Raw genomic sequence first — 23,884 nt, forward strand, 5'->3', positions numbered from 1 at the left:
ATAAACAAAAGCAAACGTATAGGGTGCAAACGGACTTTTTGTATACAAGTGTAGGGTGTGAAAGTGAAAGGGGGCGAATTTGAATGAGAGTGATCATGTTTTAAGGTGAACAGACTCGGATTCCGTTCATTTCCGATTCGTATGGGATTATTGCGGTCCTGTACAAGACGTCATACTGACTGATTTGTTAATTTTCTGTATGAAAAAATATACCAATTTACAAACGTTCCATGTCTATATAGGCATACTTTTCAGAGACAAGTGACCGTGCGTCGGACTATCGGGCTGTCGGATGATAGGACTGTCGGACTATCGGGCTGTCGGATTAAAGGACTGTCGGACTATCGAACTGTCGGATTATGGGACTGTCGGATTATAGGTCAGACCCCGTTACATTACACGGTCACCAAACGAAACCCAAACAATATGGGAAAAGGTAACATTTTTGCCTTCGCAATATATGAAAAGGTACATGGTACATGTATGCATTATTGAAATCCTATTTATATGAAAAGGGTAGGGTACTACAAATCCAGCGGCACCCTTATCAGTTAAATTTTGATGTCCCCCTCCCCTCCGAGATCTGCTGTTATTACATGTACTAATATGTTTATTTTTTTATTTATCATCACTCGGTTAAAGAGCCCTAAAAGCTTATGTTCTTTGGTTAGTTATTAGTGGATCCAGTCATGATTTTTAAAAAGGGTTTCCAATTACATGTAGTATCAAAAGGGGGTGCCTAACCATTTGACCCCATTCAATAGCATTGATCGTCAAAAACAGGGGGTGGTTGGACCCGGCACTGTGGCCCGCGTCCCCTTTAATACAATGCTTTTGCTGTAATCTATATAGGAGGGGGAGGACAGGGGGTACCCTTCTCCCACCCCTCTTCTCCTTTCTCCTACCCCTCTTCTCCTTTCTCCTACCCCTCTTCTCCTTATTTTATTTTTTTTTTTAATTTACCGGGAAAAAGAGTGATATTTTATTTTTTCATATTTTATTTTTTTCTCCAACTTTTTCTCCTTTCTCCCAGCCTTCCTCTCCTTTCTCCTACCCCCTTTCTCCTTTCTCCCACCCTCTTTCTCCTTTCTCCTACCCCCTTTCTCCCTGTCTCCCTTAAATTACCCCTGTCCTCCCCCTCATATAGATACGTTTGCTTGCGTAACGGTCCATAGTCCGAAGCCGATGGGTCATTGGCTAACAGTTTGTTGAAGAACATTCATGCAGACAATTTAAATCAAGAAGTGCTGACATTATTTTTTAAATATTTATTGCACGCCCGTACTATGGTCTACTTAATGTACTGACTATTATATTCATAAACATTATATTAAAAAAACATATTTCCTAAAACAAATCATTCATAAACGGCAAACAATATTTAAAAATTAATAGGCCTACAATATTCATTCTTGGAGTTGTTCTCTTTGATGTTAAAAAAGTACTGATCAAGTGGAAAACTCATCAAGTCTGGAAAAATGTAGTTTACTTGACCTTGAACTTGATACCCATTTGTTTATTTTCAAATACATATTTTTTATGATTAATAAGCATCGCAATGAAAAGTATTATCTATAAAATGTCACATTTCATCTTTGGAAACAATCTGGAAAATATGGATCAAGCTCATGGTCCAATTTTTCAGAATAATAACAAATTGTGATTACGTGACCTAAGTCAGGAACGACAACTAATATTTGTTTACGTCATAAAAATAGACTAGAACTATCTCGATTTTCCAGTATGATACTATTAATATAACTTGAACCCTGAAGTTCACCATCTTAGCCAATCAAATTTCTCCACTGTGATATAAATGGAATAGTTTTTCAAAACAAGAAGTAAACACGTTTGAATACTCAAAGAGAAAGGATATGTAATTTTCAATCTACAAATGGTGCAAAAAGATTTCAAAGGTTGGAGCAGGCTTAAAGTGGTCAGTTAATATTTATTTTTATTTTATATTTTTATATTAAACATAAAGGATGATTTTAATGCATGAGAATGCGAATTATAAAATAAATGTTGATAACAGGGAGCTGCAAAAATGAACGTCCAGCGGCAAACATAATGCTTATTTTGGACGATAGATGAGAAATAATAAAAAAAAAATGCATTCAATATGATTACGATATAAAACGCCAATGGGAAATAAGAGGGTTCTCGAATCTTCTTCCCCCTTAGTTCGTGATTCTTGAGAAGAAGAAAAATATGTTGATGCCTGCAAACTCGATTCTCGCTATTATTTGCATTGCAAAATCCCGAAATTCTGCAAGTCCTTTGACAAATATTTGCGAATCAGGACCTTCGGATCACCACCTATCGATAACTCTGCGAGAAGAAAAGAAAAAAAAAAGACATCAATAACCTTTCTCCATGCGCTCGTATCTCATTTTTCACGTTTTAGTTTATTTATGTTAAGGTTTATTTTAATATATTGTTTTTCAAATATAATGTCCTACCTTTCGATTTTACTTTAACTATCGATCTCATTTATGCTCTTCATTCTTAGAGGAAATAAAGATATATAACATATAATTAGTTAAAAATAATATTCTATATGATCACGAACATATGTCACCATGCATAGTTAATTGTGACTTTGTGATAGAAAACACGGTAGTTGATAATTTTCACGATCTTTAAAAGTTTGCATCATAAAAACAGGGTAATCAAATTAAAAGAGGCGGAAGGTGTTGGGAAAATTAGATGGAAGCAATGAGGAACCGTTTCAAGAAACCTTTCGAGTTTTAAATCTTCCGTTGAAGGAGCAACTACCTTATTCTATTTTCAAACCATATGAATTAACAGTTGTATGTATTAATGTTTGCATGTCAATGATTTGAAATATATGTAATTTTTCATTCAAAAACGCACAAACAAATAAGAAATATGGGTGATTATGTGTCAGTGGAATTATTCCTAATATAATTATACACAAAATGAACCAATTTCTACATTTTCAAATTTGTAACTAGAATGAAATAATTTTGCGTTTCAGGACAGCACAGTCATGGATATTTTGGAATCATCCGGAGTCCCAGCAAAATTGGCACGAAAACGTCCAGGTAGAAGACCACTGAACGTTGATGCCAAAGTAAAGGTTGAACGTAGCAGACAGAGTGCCAGAGAATGCAGAGCGAGGAAAAAACTACGATACCAATATCTAGAAGACCTTGTCAAGTGTAAAGAAAGAGCTATTTTTAAACTTAGAAGAGAACTCGAAACAGTAAGTTGTATGTCTGAACTGTCAGTAAGAGGTCAGGGGAAGAGGAAAAGCGGACTGATCAGATATTTGGGGCATATAATGGGCCACACTGAAAAAAAAACAATAGTTTGTTTATTTTCTCACATTTTCAATTGTCTATAATGTGTAGACATAAACCAAGTTTAAAAAATCCACCAGTAGTCGATTACATTACATTTTCCACTATCCACACGAACCCTATGTGTTGGTATTAAAAATACTTGTTTGCAGTGCAGAGCCCCAAAAATGGGGGACATGCCATAAATACCTGATGGACTGACATTTCTATTATCCCTGAAGGCGACTTTTTGTGAGCTTGAATTTTAATATGATGCAGGTACACGATTGATAATCCAATTTGGTTAATGATTTTTATTTGCTACATTTTCAACTTTAGCTTAAAATTTTCTTCAAATTTATTTATAAAGAAATGTACATTTATACCACGAGGGGTTAAAGGAACAGCATTACAAAAATGCAAACATTATAAAAAATATTAAAATATCATATACTATTCTCTAACAAGTTTGCCTCAACCAAATGTTATCAATCTTTTTCACAATGCTTATTACCTTTAGAACTCAGATCGTGAATGTATGTATAGGGTAGTGTCATTTTTATAGTTCTTGCGTTATGTCCCTTTATAACGTTAAGTGCAAGTGAGGCATAACCTGTGTCCCATGACACATTACTCATAAAGTTTTTTTCCCCCTCAAAATCGTATGGTAGCATGATTACTGCATGTATGTTGACGCCCAATAAGTCCACTTGCATAGCAGCCCCGAAACATTCGGTCACAATGACCTACATTTAAAAGTTGATTTATTTATGAGTTTGGTTAGACTCGTCACCACATGGGTTTTGCGTTACGGTCCCCGGTCCAAAGCCGATGTGCCTTTAGCTAACTGTTCGTTGAAGAAAATACCCATATTTCATGCTTTCATAGTTAATCTGATTTTATATATGTATTAACACGAAGTAGTTCTAGGGACTAACCCGACTTGTACTTGATTTTATATTAACAGGAAGTAGTTCTAGGGACTAACCCGACTTGTACTAATATATAAATGTTTTTTGTAAAGAGATTAGCGCCGACAACGTCAAAACATACTTATAATTTATTATTTATTTAAATAAACATGGTTTACATTTTATATGCTTAACAATGAACGTGTCCATTTTGAGGATCTGAACATAAGTCATAACACATGGCAACTTATAAAAGTGAGCCAATTATAAACAGTTAAACATGTAACCATGGTAACAGTGGTATTGAAATTTTTGTTCAATACAGCTCTGCATACAACATTTTGTCAATCTTTATTTCTAGTGGCGTAAAATGTGCATAGAAGTGGATTCTGGGACAATACCAGAAAATTTAATCAAGCGTCTGAATTTAGAACAAGCAAAACCTGTGACGTCAACAGTAGACTTGAATATGACAAGAAAAATAATGGCCCCAAGACTAAGTTCTGACGAAACACCAACAATTAAATCTAAACTCTTTTCTCTTTTGACTGAACCAATGTCAAAGAAAGAAAAGCATTCTAATATTGGAATAAATCATATGCAATGCACGAAACAACAAGATGATGCATTGTCTATAGACAAAAATTATCAGGATAGTGCATTATCTATACAGAAAAATTATCAGGATGGTCCATTGTCTATAGAGAAAAATTATCAGGATTCAAATACTGACCAATCAGGAAGTGTTCCGAGTAACAGCAGTTCACCCGAGGCTTTTCTTGATATAAGCGCTAGTTCTAGGGAAAGTATGGATACTAGTTCAGCAATTGTGGATTGGATATTAGCAAATGAGGATATTTTACAAGAACCGACAGAAACGTCTTATATAAAGCCTCCTGATTCGGTAGAGTCAATTTCATCTCAGAGTTCTTCTCAGGGAAGTCATGTTCATGATGCTAGTGGAAATAGCAAAAGTCTTCAAGACTATGTGAACTATTTGATGGATTTTACTGATACGAATTCAAAACAAGATGGCGATATTTCAAATCAGAGCAGACAACAACCATTAAACATTGCTATGGACCAGGGTATAGTGAATTTTAATGCAGACAGTAGTTTAAATGTTGACCAAATATATCAATCATTTCCAATGAACACTTATAAATCAACAGATATAAATGAAGACATGTGTAGTACTGGTTTCAGTACAAGTTTAGCAACCGGAAATAAAATGAATCGTTCGGTAAGTCTAATTGACTATCCAACAAATAAGGGTACACAGGATGTGAAACGTTCAAACAGCGCTGAATTAGTTCCTGACACGCAGACAAATGACAAATTTCCGTTTTTGTCTTTCCTTTTGACCAATGAGGATTCTTAATTCGCCTTCTAGGAATCTAATGCATTCTGGGTAATGCTTTTTTCAGTGTACATCAAAACGTTTTGATTGGTTCAAAACTTCCTAAACGAAAAAAATTCAACAAGTGACACAGCTATATTTTCATTGGTGTACAAATAATGAAATTACCCATAGTTCTTTAGATTTTGAAAAAGCTAATTAAAAAACCTTGCTTCTTTCAGATGAAGAATAGTCATTCAAAATATATTCAGTTGTTAGTATATTTCACTGTTGATTCTATAAAAAAGTGATTACTTGGTATTATATACCTAAAAGTCAAAGTGACATTTGTTGTTTGTTGTTTATTTCATTATTATCCCGGTTCAAATAGAAGTATCATACTTCACCATTGCTCAATGGCCAGGCTGTTTATAGGGCATTAATTGTGTATATAACTATTAGATATTTTTGTGACTAGTTTTGTTACTTATATTATTATTTTTTCTTAATTGTAAATATATATTATTTTGAAAGTGCCATGCTAGTATAGATTAACACATTTGAATTTTAAAAATATATTTCGAAATTCAAAAATGCAATTTAAATATAGATAGTAAATTAAGAATAAAAACTGAAATTCAAAAATTATTACGTGCATTTATTATTGCGATTTTGTTATTTAAGAATAAATTAGATTTTAAGTTTTGCAAAATTCAGAAAAATACTGTTTGATTCAAATAAAAAAAAATTGAAAAAATAATTATTGCGATGATAACCCTCGTGCATTTCTCCAATTATAAAAACAACGTAATAATTTCTGAATTTACAGTTCTCTTTTTTTCTTATTAAATAGAAAACATAAAAATAATTAGATTTTTTTTTTAAACATTTTTTTTTAAACATTTTTTTTTTTAAGATTTTGTTTAAAGATTTTTTTTATTTTTTTTTAAATAGATTTGTTTGTATATATATATATATATATTTGAAAGTGCCATGCTAGTATTGATTAACACAGTTTGAATTTTAAAGTATATTTAAATATATTTAAATATTTAATATTAATAAGTATAGATTGTAAATTAGGAATAAATACTCTTTTTTTGAGATAGGAAAAAATAAAATAATTAGCTTTTTTTACCTTTCTACCTCCTGTCAGATGACATCATTGAACATTCCAATTCTCAGCAAATTTAACGTATGGTCTAGATGGGGGTTATTTTTCTTACTTCTTTAATGGGTTGGGTCATTGTTCTCTTTTTTATTATTTATTTTTCTAGTTATTCTCGATTCCAGTCATTGGACTAAAGTGAGTTCCCACTCATAAAATGTCCTATCATTTCATCTAAAATGAATATTTTTTTTAAAAAATATTTTTAATTAACTACATGATTGATTTTTATGAAATGAATACCATAAAATGTAGAAATGATTAGGGTTTTGGTCATGATATTATGCATGCTCTGACATTTTAATTTTCTGACGAGATGAACTCAAAGAAAAATATTTCTTTAAAAGTTTTCTATGTATTCAAACTAAATTAAAATCGTAAAATATTCTATTTGTTTGTAACGCATCAGATAATGAAAACGCACCACACAAAAAATATGTCCAAATAAACAATAAAACTTCACACATTTCTACATCTTTTGGTATCTACTTTATTAAAATCGTTCATACAGTTACTAAGTTATATTTGTTTGAAAAATATCGAGTTTAGTTGTAATGTTAGGACATGTTTCGAGTGGGAACTCACTTTTGTCCTATGACTGTCTTTATATATTTTAACACCCATAATTCTCCATTTTTTTTCCATTTTGGCCTATTTTTCTGTGAACTTTTTTCATATTTTGCCATTTTGCTCCGTATTCTCTTTTTTTTCAAACTCTATCTATACTATCATAACATACTCATTTGATTTCGTTAACCTTTATAGAGTGAAAATATTGTACGATTAAAATCTATAAAGAAAAAAAAAACAATGAAAGATGCAACTACAAACACACTGGAACTTTGTTTATTTTAGGTGTTTTTTTTTTTTTTTTTTCGTATATATATATATTTATATATGAAAATAGACTTTAAATACTCTTATGTACATACTACCTCAACTCTCATGTACATACTACCTCAAACCAAGTTTATATTCAGGTTTTGAAAATATGGCTGCTTTTTTGTAGAATCATGCATTTATAAATTGTGTTTTTTGGCAACTTTTTTTGCCAGTAATATTGTAATAATAATTGTAGGTTTCAAAAAGTAATATTTACAATTTTGACATATTTTTTAACATTACAAAATCTGAAGAAATTTGGGTCATTTCAAAAGCTATGTTTGCTCAAAAAAATATATACTTTTAAAATTTAAAATATGCCGTAGTTCCTGTTTAACGGATAAATAGTGTTGTTTTTTTTTTAAACAAAACACAACATGTAAAAACAAAGGTCACAGACCTAGTTAAAAACTGCATACAAAATATATGATGTAATTATATAAAAAAAATATTAAAAAGAAAAAAGAAGAAAACAAAAAAATAAAACAAAAAAAGTTGCTCGTCGTTGTAAGAGTGGCGCTTTGAATTGGTATCAATTTTACAATACCTCACATACTAAATATATGTATTGTCTTATATGTATGAATTAAAGTTTTTATAATAAAAAATAAAGAAGCAATGACTTTCTGTTCATTTTAGGTGTGAAACAAAGTCAGAACAAAGTCAAAAGAAACACGGAAGTTGTAGATCTTATATCGTACTGACAAACATTTCTCACTAATATTTATATCATTATACTGTTGACCGTCAGAAATGTCTAATTATTTCAACTTTAGAAGACTCATAGACTAGACAGATGAAGTACATGACATTGGTCTTACTAGTACATTTTGTTATGAAAATTGCACTCTTAACCATGTCGTACAAAATAATGAATAGCCAGGGATCACCACAAAACATATTAAGGGTGGAGATTATAAAATAATCATTTTGACAATATTTATTTATTCACAATACTTTTAAAGTTCTTACTTGAAAATACTTATATATGTATGTAATAGCGAATATCTCTTATAATATTGTATATAACCATTAAAGCTTGTAGACTTTCAAAATGTCTTTCAAAACTATACTGATTAAGAATAAAATTTCTTAGGCTTCCTCGTTTGATCTCAAAACTCTGATCTATGGATGTTTGCTCTTCTTGTTTCTGAATTTTTGCCAGATATTAAGAATTATCTGTTTTAACCATGAAGTGCTATAAAAACAATTTACCATTTACATCTATTATTCTTTTCATAGTTTTATTACATATATAGTTTTAAAAAGCTATATCTGAACATCTTATAAAATCCTGGTTATTTTGAAACAGAGTAGCAAACAACCTTAATCTGAGAAAATTAGAGTGAAGCTTGTAATTAGTTGGTAGAGGATCGAACACCACCCTTATTAAACATGTGGAGATCCCTGAGTCATATCTATTTATAGCATTCCTTGTTATATTGTTTGTCATTTTGTTACATAATAAATTTGTTACTAAAATTTTTGTTTCATTTCAGCCATATATTTCGAATAAACAATTTAGTTTCCTTTCAGCCATATATTGTCGAGCCTGCAACTTTTGTTGCAGAAAGCTCGACATAGGGATAGTGATCCGGCGGCGGCGGCGGCGGCGTTAGCTAACTTCGTAAAAGGTTTATATTTTAGAAGGTGAAAGACCTGGATGCTTCATACTTTGTATATAGATGCCTCATGTGACGAAGTTTCCGTCAGTCACATGTCCAATGTCCTTGACCTCATTTTCATGGTTCAGTGACCACTTGAAAAAAAAGTTCAAAATTTTTGTAATGTTGAATTCTCTCTTATTATAAGTAATAGGATAACTATATTTGGTATGTGCGTACCTTGCAATGTCCTCATGTCCGTCAGACAGTTTTCACTTGACCTCGACCTCATTTTATGGATCAGTGAACAAGGTTAAGTTTTGGTGGTCAAGTCCATATCTCAGATAATTAATAGGGCTAGTGTATTTGGTGTATGGAAGGACTGGAAGGTGTACATGTCCAACTGGCAGGTATCATCGGACCTATCATGGTTCAGTGGTTATAGTTAAGTTTTTGTGTTTTGGTCTGTTTTTCTCATACTTTATGCAATAGGTCAACTATATTTGTTGTATGGAATGGTTGTAAGGTGTACATGTCTAGCGGGCAGATGTCATCTGACCTTGACCTCATTTTCATGGTTCAGTGGTCAAAGTTAAGTTTTTAAGTTTTGGTCTTTTTATCTAATATTATATGCCAAAGGTCAACTATATTTGGTGTATGGAAATATACTATGGTCTATATGTCAGTCCCGCAGGTTTTTTTTTACCATGACCTCAATTGCACGGTTCATTGCACAGTGTTAAGTTTTTGTGTTTTGGTCTATTTTTCTTAAACTATAAGTAATAGGTCAACTATATTTGTTGTATGGAAGCTTTGTTAGCTGTACATATCTGCCTGGCATGGTTTATCTGACCTTGACCTACTTTTCATGGTTCATTGGTCTTTGTTTACCTATCTTGGTTAATGTTAAGTTTATGTGACAGTTGTAATCAAGCTTTATACTTAGGATTATCAACATAAAATCAATGATTAGAAAGAAGGCGAGACATTTCAGTGTGTGCACTCTTGTTTCGAATAAACAAATGAATTTAGTTTCATTTCAGCCATATACATTTCGATTAAAGATAACCGTAACTTCCTTCTCAGTTTGCTATGATGATTACCAGAAAAAATATATATTCACAATTTTAGTCAGCTTAGTGATGGCACCGAAAGTCTGACTTTGAAAGTCTATGACTATTAAATCTCACATTGAGTTACTGATGAAGGTTCATCAACGCTGTTTGAAGACTTGAAGTAGAAAAAGACCAATAGAACATATAAAACACGGCAATACCCCTATGGTCAAAAGAAAAAGGACGAAAGTCCACACACCACTACATACACGTAAAAATAGAAAACTTATAGTTGAGCAAGACGAATTCGACTCGAAGCTATATGTTTGAACTCTGGTGTTTCAGAAGGGTTAACAGTTTCAAAGAAACGAGTGTTTTGTCCATGTATTGATGATTACTCCAAATACTATAGCTGTAATTAAGGAAAATATGGATCAAGCTCGTGAATCATGTATTGTTTTATAATTGTCATTTCGGGGCCTTTAATGGCCTACTATGCGGTATGGGTTTGGCTCATGTTCAAGAGAACCCGTACGGTGATCTAAGGTTGTTTACTTCGTCCTTTTTTCTCTGATGGCGATCATACATATCTTTTTATTTTTATTTACGGTAATCATACCACGCCTCGATCCTTGTTTACATACTTGTAGCTTATGTAACTATACCTAGCTGACCCAAAGTCGATATAAAAAGGCCATCAGCCAACTGTTGATTGAAGAATATATACTTTAATTTATGCAGACAATTTAAGAATAGTATTACAGATCAGTACATACAATTCATGAATTTCTGACAATCTATCGTTCCTACGTTAACTTATTTATACTTATATTTAACCATAAACATAATAAACAGTATTTATACACATTACAATTTTAAAATAACACATATTTCATTAAAAAAAAAACACAAAAAAACCAATAATAGACGATTCATAAACGGCAAAAAAAAAACTTTCATTCAATGACCATTTGAAGTTTTCCGCTGTGATGTTCAAAATGTACAAACCGAAAGAGCTAACTCATCAAGTCTGGAAAATAACCAGTTTCTATTGGTTTACTTGACATTGACCTTAATACCATTTGTTTATTTTCATATATTTTTTTTAGATAAATAAGCATTACAAGAAAAAGTATTATTCATAATATTTCACAGACGATCTTTGGAAACAATCTGGAAAATATGGATGAAGCTCATGGTCAAATTTTTCAGATGTATGACCATTATGTGATTACGTGAACTAATTCAGGAACGATAACTGTTATTTGTTTACGTCATAAAAATAGACTAGAACTCTCGATTTTCCAATATGTTACTATTTATAGATTTTGAACCCTGAAGTTCACCATCTTAGCAAATCAAATTTCGCCACTGAGATATAAATGGAATAGTTTTACAAAATAAGAAGTAAACACGATTGAATATTCAAAGTGAAAGGATATGTAATTTTCAATCTACAAATGGTGCAAACAGATTTCAAAGGTTGGAGCAGACTTAAAGTGGTCAGTTATTATTTTTTTTAATTTTATTTTTTGATATTAAACATAAAGAATGATTTTAATGCATAAGAATACGTCTTAAAAAAGAAATGTTGATGACGAATAGCTGCAATAATTAACGTCCAGTGGCAAATATAATGCATATTCAGGACGACAGACGAGAAATAATAAAAAAAATCATTACGATAAACGCCAATGAGATAGCAACGGACATACGACAACAGGGTTCTCGAATATTCTACCCCCCCCCCCCCCCCCACCCCTAGTGCGTGGTCTTTGAAAAAAATTTGGTGATGCCTCAATGCAGACTCCTCACTATTATTTGTTTGGCAAAAAAACATGTGTCCGTCCTTTGACAAATTTTGCGGATCAGGACCTTCGGATCACCACTTTTCGATAATTTTGCGACAAAAGTGTTCTCTTTATTTTTCATTTTTTACATTTTATATATTGATGTAAAGGTTAATTTTAATATATTGTTTGTAAATATACTGTCCTACCGTCCAATTTTACTTTAACTATCGTTCTAACTAATGCTCTTCATTATTGGAAGAAATAAAGATATATATAATTTGTTGAATAAAATATTCTAGTATATATATATGATCATGAACATGTCACCATGCATATTTTAACTGTGACTCTGTAGTAACAAAAACTGTAGTTGATAATTTTTCACGCTTTCTAAAGGTTTGCATCATAAAACGGGGTACTTAAATTGGAAGAGGGGAAATGGCTTCCATTATTTTTTAAAAAGTTAAATGGAAGCTTTGAGGGACTTTTAAGAAACTTTTTTGGTTTTATTATAAATTTTCCGTTGGAGGAGCAACTACTCTTTTTATACGACCGCAAAATTTTTGCGGTCGTATATTGGTATCACGTCGTCTTCGGTGTCGCCGTCGTCGTCAGCGTCGTCCGAAGACGGATGGTTTACGGATAATAACTTTAGTATAAGTAAATAGAAATGAATAAAATTTTAACACAATGTTTATAACCACAAAAGGAAGCATAGGATTGATTTTAGGGGTTATGGTCCCTATGGTTTTGGAATTAGGGGCCCAAAGGGGCCCAAAACAAGCATTTATCTAGTTTCAGGACAATTAGTTGTGTATAAGTATTTTAATTCCTCTGACATTGTACCACAATGTTTTATACCATAAGTAGAAGATTTTGATTTATTTTAAGGGTTATGGGGCAAACATTCTAGGAATTAAAGGCCAAAAAGGGTCTAAGACAGGCATTTTTGTCGAGCCTGCAACTTTTGTTGCAGAAAGCTCGACATAGGGATAGTGAACCGGCGGCGGCGGCCACGGCGGCGTTAGCTAACTTCTTTAAAGCTTTATATTTTAGAAGGTAGAAGACCTGGATGCTTCATTATTTGTATTTAGATGCCTCATGTTGCGAAATTTCCGTCAGTCACATGTCCAATGTCCTTGACCTCATTTTCATGGTTCAGTGACCACTTGAAAAAAAAGTTCAGATTTTTTGTAAAGTTGAATTCTCTCTTATTATAAGTAGTAGGATAACTATATTTGATATGTGCGTACCTTGCAAGGTCCTCATGTCTGTCAGACAGTTTTTACTTGACCTCGACCTCATATCATGGATCAGTGAACAAGGTTAAGTTTTGGTGGTCAAGTCCATATCTCAGATACTATAAGCAATAGGGCTTGTGTATTCGGTGTATGGAAGGACTGTAAGGTGTACATGTCCAACTGGCAGGTGTCATCTGACCTTGACCTCATTTTCATGGTTCAGTGGTTATAGTTAAATTTTTGTGTTTTGGTCTGTTTTTCTCATACTTTATGCAATAGGTCTACTATATTTGTTGTATTGAATGATTGTAAGGTGTACATGTCTAGTGGGCAGATGTCATGTGACCTTGACCACATTTTCATGGTTCAGTGGTCAAAGTTAAGACAAGTTTTTGAGTTTTGGTCATTTTATCTAATACTATATGCCATAGGTCAACTATATTTGGTGTATGGAAATATTTTATGATCTTAACGTCAGTCGCACAGGTTTTATTTGACTGTGACCTCATTTTCACGGTTCATTGCAAAGTGTTAAGTTTTTGTGTTTTGGTCTATTTTTCTTAAACTATAAGTAATAGGTCAACTATACATGTTGTATAGAAGCATTTTTAGCTGTACATATCTGCCTGGCATAGTTTATGTGACCTTGACCTCATTTTCAAGGTTCATTGGTCTTTGTTTAGTTATCTTGGTTAATGTTAAGTTTAGGTGACAGTTGTAATAAAGCTTAGCTTTATACTTAGGACTATGAACATGCTATGAATGATTAGTATAGAAGGCGAGACATTTCAGCATGTGCACTCTTGTTCTTGTTTTAGGACAATAACTTATTATTGTGTATCAATATCTCTGGTTAAAGGACAATTTAGACAATTTAAAAGCAGTGTAAGGGAGGTAATCCAATATAAATGCCATTTAAAGACTACTATTATGTTTACACTGCTTGAAAATAATGTATTTAGAAATGATGATTGTCTTGAGATGATTAGCTATACATTTATTTTAAGAAGTTACTTTTAATCAATATTAATTTTAACCATGACTGTATGTCATTTTATATTTCAATATTTTATGATGTATTTAAATGAGTAGTTATTGTTGCAAGCTCCATTTGAAATTATTGAGATTATTTTTGGAATAAGGGAAAGTGGTAGGTTAACAAAAATGGGGGAGGGGGTTGCGGTGGGAGATGGTACAATTTTTCTCATTTTAGATTTCAGAAATTAAAAAGAAAATTTCCTCAAATGTTTTTTTTTGGGGGGGGGGATTTATATTCAAAAGGCAAAGTGTATTGCTCAAAAGCTAAAAAAATAATTTTAAGTTCATTTGATCACATTCATTCTGTGTCAGAAACCCATGCTGTGTTAACTTTTTAATCACAATCCAAATTCAGACCTGTATCAATCTTGAATGTTGTGGCCATACTTGCCCCAACTGTCCAGTGTTCGTCCTCTGCGGTCGTATAAAGCTGCGCTCTGCGGAGCATCTCGTCTATTTTCAAACGCATATGATTTAACGAAAATATTGGTTGACACCCCCTTCCACACACATGTATTATTGTCTGCATGTGTTTGAAATCAAATATATTATTTTTTCTTTGAAAAACGCACAAAAAATAAGAAATATGTGTGTATATATGTGTCAGAGAAATTATTCCTAATATAATTAAACACAAAATATACCAATTTCTCCATTTTCAAACTTATAACAAAAAGAAATGTAAAAAATGAAATAATTTTGCCTTTCAGGACAGCACTGTCATGGATATTTTGGAATCATCGGGAGTCCCAGCAAAGTTGGCCCGAAAACGTCCAGGTAGAAGACCACTGAACGTTGATGCTAAAGTAAAGGTTGAACGTAGCAGACAGAGTGCCAGGGAATGCAGAGCGAGGAAAAAACTACGATACCAATATCTAGAAGACCTTGTCAAGTGTAAAGAAAGGGCTATTTTTAAACTCAGAAGAGAACTTGAAACAGTAAGTTTTGTGTACGGATTGTCAGTAAGAGGGAAAGTAACTGACCACAGATATTTTGGGTATGGATCCCATCCCCACTTTTTGGGCCCCACTGTAAAAAAAAGTATATTTTTCCATATTTACAATTGTCTACAATGTTTAGACATATACCAAGTGTCAAAAATCCATAAATGGTATAACTGGTCCATTACAACACCTTTTCTACCATCCAGACGAACCCCAAGTCTTGGTTATACATATACTTTTTTTACAGTGGAGCCCAAGAAGTGGGGTCCATGTCCCAAATACCTGACGCTTTTGTCCCTGATAGCAAGATGGCGACTTCTTGTGAACTATTACGAACAAATTTCCAATTTGGTTATTATTTATACATTTTCGATTAAACTTTTCCTTAATATTTTATAAATTATTTATCAAGAAATACACATGTACACAACGAGGGATTGAATAGCATTACAACAATGTAAACATTATAAAATATTATAATATCATATACCAATAGTATAAAAAAATAGCTAGTAATAATGATGCTGGTTTAATTTGCTGTCCACTTTTCTCGCCGTAGTGTTCAGTTTTACCCTTGTCCGTCAGTACGTCTGTACGTTTCGAAATGGTTTCCTTCCTTTAACTTTAGTTTGCCTCAACCAAAAGTTATGAAACTTATACACAATGCTTATTACATAAAACACAGATCATATTCTAAACTTGGAAGGCATCACTTGTACCTTTCAAGATGTATGCCCCTTTACAAATGAAAAAAAATCAGGACTTTTTTCGTTTCGATTCTCTGACTATGCTGACATAAGTTTGCCTCAACCAACTGTTAAATATGAATATTTCCCACAATGCTTATAACCACAAGAAATCACATCAAGTATGTATTGGGAAGCTTCACTTTTATGTCCCTTTATAACGTTATATGCAAGTGGGGGCACCATTTGTGTCCCATGACACGTTCCCCATATATTTTTCTTCTCAAAAACATATGGTAGCATATAACTACATCTATGTTGACGCTCAATATAGTCGACATTTGTATAGATTCAAAGCGGTCCAGAAACATTTTGGTCACAATGACCTACATTCAAAAGTTGATTTACTTATGAGTTTGATTACACTCATTTCTCTATGACATATCATATCAAGAGGTTTCGTATATACAACTGCTGTTTTCAATAAACATTAAGATCGTCAAAACACATATTTCATGATTTCATATATATTTATTCACAAGAAGTAGTTTTAGGGGCTAACTCGACTTGTACTAACATATAAATGATAGATTTGTATAAAGGAATTAGCACCCACGTATCAGGACAGATAACTCTTATCATAACGTCTATAAAACATGCTTATAATTATTATCTTATTAAGATAAACTTGGTATACATATATATTTTAAACAAGTTTTACAATGAACGTGTCCACTTTGGATATCTGAACACAATCCATAACACGTGTCAACTTACAAAAGTGTCCATTTCTAAACACATTTACACATGTTACAGCAGCAGTATTGACTTTTTTGTTCAATACAGTTCAGCATACATTATTTTTTTCAATCTTTATTTCTAGTGGCGTAAAATGTGCATAGAAGTGGATTCTGGGACAATACCAGAAAATTTAATCAAGCGTCTGAATTTAGAACAAGCAAAACCTATGACGTCAAAAGTAGACTTGAATATAACAAGAAAAAAATTGGCCCTACGACTAAGTTCTGACGAAGCACCAACAGTTAAAGCAAAATTGTTTTCTCTTATAACTGAACCGTTGTCAAAGAAAGAAAAGCATTCTTATATTGGAATAAATCATATGCAATGCACGAAACAACAAGATGGTACATTGTCTATAGAGAAAAATTATCAGGATTCGAATTTATTCTCAACTACTGACCAAGCAGAGAGTGTTCCGAGTAACAGTAGCTCACCTGAGGCTTTTATTGACATACGTTCTAGTGAAAGTGAAAGTATGGACACTAGTACGGTAATTGTTGATTGGATATTAGCAAATGAAGATATTTTACAAGAACAGATAGAAACATCTTATATTAAGCCACCTGATTCGATAGAATCAATTTCATCTCAAAGTTCTCAGGGAAGTCAGTTTCATGATGCTAGTGGAAATAGCAAAAGTCTTCAAGACTATATTAACTATTTGATGGATTTTACTGATACGAATTCAAAATTAGAGTGCGATATTTCAAATGAAAGTGGGAAACAACCATTAAACAATGCTATTGATCAGAATATTGTAAATTTGACTGCAGAAAGTAGTTTAAATGTTGACAAAATATATCAATCATTTCCAGTGAACAATTATAACTCAACAGATATAAATGAAGATGTGTGTAGTACTGGTTTCAGTACAAGTTTAGCAACCGGAAATCGAGTGAACCGTTCGGTAAGTCTCATTGACTATCCAACAAATATGTGTATACAGGATGTGAAATGTTCAAACAGCGCTGAATTAATTCCTGACACACATACAAATGACAAATTTCCGTTTCTGTCTTTCCTTTTGACCAATGATGATTCTTAACTCGCCTTCTCGGAATCTAATGCATTCTGGGTAGTGTGTTTTATTTAGAAGCGTACATCAAAACGTTTTGATTGGTTCAAAACGTCCTTAACATGTAAATTCAAACAATGACGTATTTTTATTTACTTTGGTGTTCAAACAATGCAATTATCGATAGTTCTTTAGATTCTGAAAGGGGGAATAAAAACACCTAGCTACTTTCAAATGAAGAATAGCCATTCAAAATATATTCAGTTGTTTGTATATATCACTGTTGATTATAATTATGGTGATTACTTGGTATTATATACCTAAAAGTCAAAGTACCATTTGTTGTGTGTTGTTTATTTCATTATTATCCCGGTTCAAATAGGGCCCCTCAAATAGAAGTATCATACTTCACCATTGCTCAATGGCCAGGTTGTTTATAGGGCATTAATTGTGTATATACAACTATTAGATATTTTTGTGACTAGTTTTGTTACTTTTATTATTTTTTTTCTAATTGTACATTTATATTTTTTTGAAAGTGCCATGCTAGTATACATTAACACATTTGAATTTTAAAAATATATTTCGAAACTCAAAAATGCAATTTAAGTATAGAAAGTAAATTAAGAATAAAAACTGAAAATTCAAAAATTATTACGTGCATTTATTATTGCGATTTTGTCATTTAAGAATAAAATGAGATTTTGTGTTTTGCAAAATTCAGAAAAAAAACTGTTTGATTCAAATAGAAAAAATTGACAAAAATAATTATTGCTATGATAACCCTCGTGCATTTCTCGCAATTATAAAAACATCGTAATAATTTCTGAATTTAAAGTACTCTTTTTTCAAATAAAAAACATTAAAATAAATAGAGTTTTGTTTAAAGATTTGTTTGTATATTTACATATATTTGAAAGTGCCATGCTAGTATTGACTAACACAATTTGATTTTTAAAATATATTATTTTAAAAAAATGCAATTGAAATATCGATTGTAAATTAAAAATAAATACTTTTTTTTAGATAGAAAACATTAAAATAATTAGAATCTTTAAAACGATTTTTTTTTGGTATATTATATATTTTTTAAAAGTGCCATACTAGTATTGATCAACACTTTTTGAATTTTAAAATATATCTTAATAATGCAATTTTAGTTTAGATAGTAAATTAAAAATAAATACTCGTTTTTCTAATTAGAAACCATTAAAATAATAAATTATTTCAAAAGATTTTTTTGTTTTTATATATTAAAAGTGCCATGCTAGTATTGATTAACACAATTTGAATTTTAAAGTATATTTAAATATCTAATATTAATAAGTATAGATTGTAAATTAGGAATAAATACTCTTTTTTGTTTTAGATAGGAAAAAATAAAATAATTAGACCTTTTTTAACCTTTCTACCTCCTGTCAGATGAAATCATTTAACATTACAATCCTCAGCGGATTTAACATATGGTCTAGATGGGTTTTTTTTCTTACTTCTTTAATGGGTTGGACCATTGTTCTCTTTTTTATTATTTATTTTTATAGTTATTCTCGAATCCAGTCTCGATTCCAGATTAGGGTTTTGTCATGATATTATTCATGTTTGACATTTTAATTTTCTGACGAGATGAACTCGAAGAAAAATATTTCTTTAAAAGTTTTAAATGTATTCTTACCAAATTAAAATCGTAAAACATTTCATTTGTGTGTAACACTTCAGATAATGAAAACGAACCACACAAAAAGTATGGCCAAATTAACAATAAAACTTCACACATTTCTGCATCCTTTGATATCTACTTTATTAAAATCGTTCGAACAGTAACACAATAATATTTGTTTGAAAAATATTGAGTTTAGTTGAAATGTTAGGACATGTTTCGAGTGGGAACTAACTCTTGTCCTATGACTGTCTTTATATAATTTAACACCCAACAATTCTCCTTTTTTTCCCATTTTGGCCTTGTTTTCTGTGAACTTTTTTCATATTTTGTCATTTTGCTACGTATTCTTTATTTTTTTAAGGTAGCACAATACAAAGGTTTTTCATCCCCAATCAGACATCTTTAAACTGATGTATTTCTACTCATCCTTCTTTAAATTTTATAAATGAGGTACCAAAAGAAAGAAGAATGATTAATCTTTCATATTGTGACAACTTCATTATGACATGATTATTACATAATTAATTGTTATGCAATTAGTTGCTAGATTGTGATGTTCATACTTGAATGTATTTAGCTTCTTTGTTATTCATAGCATCCCAAAATATTTTATAGATTCTTGCACAACACTGCTTGACACTGTTTAACAAAGACGATAAATTCATTCAAGTGTGGACATCACAATATAGCAACTAATTACACAACAATTGATTATGAAATAATTGTGTCATAATGAAATTCTCACAATTTGAAAGATTCTTTCATCAGTTTAAAGATGTCTGATTGAAAGTGAACAAATCTTTGTATTGTGCTACCTTAAACCCCATCTAGACTATCATAACATACTTATTTGATTTCGTTAAGCTTTATAGAGTGAAAATATAGTATGATTAAAATCAATAAAAAAAAATCAATGAAAGATGCAACTACAAACACACTGGATCTTTGTTTATTTTAGGTGTTTTTTTTAATTATTTTTTTCGTATTTATATGTTTAAATATGAAAAAGAGACTTTAATAAGGCAAAATACGCTTCATGTACATGCTACCTCAATCCAAGTTTATATTCACGTTTTGAAAATATGGCTGCTTTTTTGTAGAATCATGCATTTATAAATTATGTTATTTGGAAACTTTTTTTGCCAGTAATATTGTAATAATAATTGTAGGTTTAAAAAAAGTAATATTTACAATTTTGACACATTTCTTAACATTTCAAAATCTGAAGAAATTTGGGTCATTTCAAAAGCTATATATATGTTTGGTACAAAAACAATATACTATTAAAATTTAAAATATGCCGTAGTTGCTTTTTAACGGATAAATAGTGGGTTTTTTTTAAACAACATGTAAAAACAAAGGTCACAGGCCTAGTTAAAAACATGCATACAAAATATATGATGTAATAATATAAAAAAAAAAGTATAAAAAAGTAAAAACAAAAAAGAAGAAAACAAAAAAATAAAACAAAAAAAGTTGCTCGTCGTTGTAAGAGTGGCGCTTTAAATTGGTATCAATTTTACAATACCTCACATATTAAATATATGTATTGTCTTATATGTATAAATTAAAGTTTTATTAATAAGAATAAAGAAGCAATCACTTCTGTTCATTTTAGGTATGAGGCAAATGCAAAACAAAGTCACAATAAACAGAAACACAGAAGTTGTAGATCTCATATCGTACTGACAAACATTTCTCACTATTATTTATATCATTATACTATCGATCGTCAGAGGTGTCACCATCTTGTGTCTCTACTTATTTCAACTTTAGAAGACTCATAGACTAGACGGATGAAGTAAATGACATTGGTCTTACTAGTACATTTTGTTATGAAAATTGCACACATAAACCATGTCGTACAAAATAATGAATAGCCAGGGATCACCACAAAACATATTAAGGGTGGAGATTATAAAATAATCATTTTGACACTATTTATTTATTCACAATACTTTTAAAGTACTTACTTGAAAATACTTATATATGTATGTAATAGCGAATATATCTTATAATATTGTATACAACCTTTAAAGCTTGTAGACTTTCAAAAAGTCTTTCAAAACTTTACTGATTAAGAATAAAATTTCTTAGGCTTCCTCGTTTGATCTCAAAACTTAGATCTATGGATGTTTACTCCTCTTGTTTCTAAATTGTTGCCAGATATTAAGAATTCTCTATTTTAACCATGTAGTGCCATTGAAACAATTTCCCACCAACCTCTATTATTCTTTTCATAATTTTATTACATATAGTTAAAAAGCAAAATTTGAAAATCTTATTAAATCCTTGTTATTTTGAAACAGAGTAGTAAGCATCTTTTATCTGAGAAAATTATAGTGAAGCTTGTAATTAGTTGGTAGAGGATCGAACACCACCCTTATTTAACATGTGGAGATCCCTGGGTCATATCTATAAGAATTCTTGTTATATTGTTTGTTATTTTGTTACATAATAAATTGGTTACTAAAAATTTCGTTTCATTTCAGCCATATATTTCGAATAAACAATTTAGTTTCCTTTCAGTCATATATTTCGAATAAAGTTAACCGTACATTTCGTCTGAGTTTGCTATGCTTATTACTGGAGAAAATATGTTTTCAATATAAGTCAGCTTAGTACAGACACAACACTACATACCCATAAAAAAGAAACTTAAAACTGAGCAAGAAAAATTCAACTCGAAGCTATGGGTTGAACTCTGGTTTTTTTTTTAAAGTTAACAGTTTCAATCAACTAAAGGCGTATTGTCCATAAATACTATGGCTGTGTGATGTCTTTTGTATCACTTTAAGACATTAACAAAATGTTAAACCTTATAATATAATGAATATACATGAATGTTCAAATGTTAGTCTGAAAACTGTAAAAAAAAAAAAAAGATACCACAAGGGGGCGTCTATTTGGTTATGAAAGGGGTTGGTGTTGTTTCAGATGATTTTTTTGTCGATTAAATATCCATTTTGACCATTATTTCATTGTTTGCCTCCTGAAAACACCTAACAAAAAAGTGGATGAAATTCAGAACTGAGAATATCATTAATACACATATTTAAAAGGGAGAAACTGATTTTTTTTTCTTTTTCAAATTACGTGGGTATTTTTTCTATGCTTTTATTTTAAACCAGATGCAAAACTGAAAGTTTCACTTCTGTTAAATTATATTCCTAATTCCCTGTTAAATCTCGCTTGAATCCTGAAAAAAATCCGATGACTACCGACATTTCTCGAATGTTCCTATTCATGTTTACGTTTATCGTATGTAGGTCACCTTGAGTAATTTATTAATGTTTCTTTCTAAAAAAAATCAGCGAATACGCATCTCCGATTGTCATGCAGCACATTTGTGCAAATTGTAATCTTGAAATTTGCAAAAATAAATCAGAGATCTGCACTGCTAGCCTTATTCCTTTGGATTACTTTGATTTTATATACTTTTTATCTATTTTGAATATGAAAATAAATACCGAGCGTAATTTGGGACAAAAATCTACCTCCATCTATTATGATATCGCTCTTTTACTTCGGGGATATATAAAAGAATTTGACAAATATCTGATGCCTTTAGTAACATCTGTGTAAAAAAATGAAATGTGATTGATTTTCCGTTGCTAGTAATTTTCTCAGAGACTGTGTGTATTTTTCTTCATTTATCCACCTCATCATTTATCATGAAGCTGTAATTTAAGTAGTGACTTATTTCAGCGGCTGTATATTCCTTCCTACAACTCATATGGAAATTTAAAAGGGAAAAGGGAATTTTAATCGACGCTTAACACCCAGTTTTTTTCGCCTACGTGATTCACGTCACGAAGTTTATATTTTTCCTATTTAGGTCAAATTTATGTAACTACTTTTTTCTATTTAGGTCATGTTTATATAACTAGAACTAATCTACCAATAGGAAAACAGTATTTTCGGAAAGTTACGTACTTAGCTATGGTCGTCGGAGTGGAGAATTTGACATTCGTGATTATAAACAATGACAATGAATGATTAAAAAAATGACCTATAAACCTTTTGTTAAATTTGGCACATAAAATCCTATATCAATTGATATTGATTTTTAAAATAGATGCATCAATGCGCATTGTAGATTTCCCTATGTTTGTAGCTGTATTATTAATGTTTGTAGTATAAGGAAAATATCATACAGATGCGCATTTAAGAACCGTATGGAGATTCATAAATAATAAATGCATATACTTTTTACACCTAAATATTGGCTTTCCAGCTCCCTACCCCATTTTTTCAAAATCATGAAATATGAAACTTCAAAGAGGAGTGAATGTACACATAACATCATTTCTTATAGAAGTACATACAAAAGAACAACATAAACTACAATGTGAAGCGAACACACATAGACATGTAAACATAGCAACATCAAAAAAGATAAGGGTAAGGGAACACACATAAAAACTTAGGAACAACCAAAC

At 31.2% G+C, this 23,884-nt stretch overlaps 1 protein-coding gene across 6 annotated transcripts; it reads left to right on the forward strand.

The window, feature by feature from the left end:
* The first annotated feature begins 1,785 nt into the window (after positions 1-1,785).
* Positions 1,786-21,918, forward strand: LOC143054312 (cAMP-responsive element-binding protein-like 2). 6 transcript variants are annotated; one of them, XM_076227277.1, is made up of 4 exons: positions 1,786-1,936; positions 15,047-15,274; positions 16,850-17,674; positions 21,061-21,918. In XM_076227277.1, the coding sequence occupies exons 1-4, from the start codon at positions 1,895-1,897 to the stop codon at positions 21,064-21,066; spliced, it is 1,101 nt and encodes a 366-aa protein (XP_076083392.1). In that variant the 5' UTR covers positions 1,786-1,894; the 3' UTR covers positions 21,067-21,918. The 6 variants fall into 6 exon arrangements, with proteins under 6 accessions (XP_076083392.1, XP_076083389.1, XP_076083391.1 ...); XM_076227276.1 differs by lacking the exons at positions 15,047-15,274; positions 16,850-17,674; positions 21,061-21,918 and adding exons at positions 3,002-3,229; positions 4,578-5,459; positions 8,245-8,946 and having other exon boundaries at positions 1,787-1,936; XM_076227274.1 differs by lacking the exon at positions 21,061-21,918 and having other exon boundaries at positions 16,850-18,123.
* The last annotated feature ends 1,966 nt before the right edge of the window (positions 21,919-23,884 follow it).

Source organism: Mytilus galloprovincialis, chromosome 12, assembly GCF_965363235.1.
Source record: "Mytilus galloprovincialis chromosome 12, xbMytGall1.hap1.1, whole genome shotgun sequence".
In the NCBI taxonomy this organism is placed as follows: domain Eukaryota; kingdom Metazoa; phylum Mollusca; class Bivalvia; order Mytilida; family Mytilidae; genus Mytilus; species Mytilus galloprovincialis.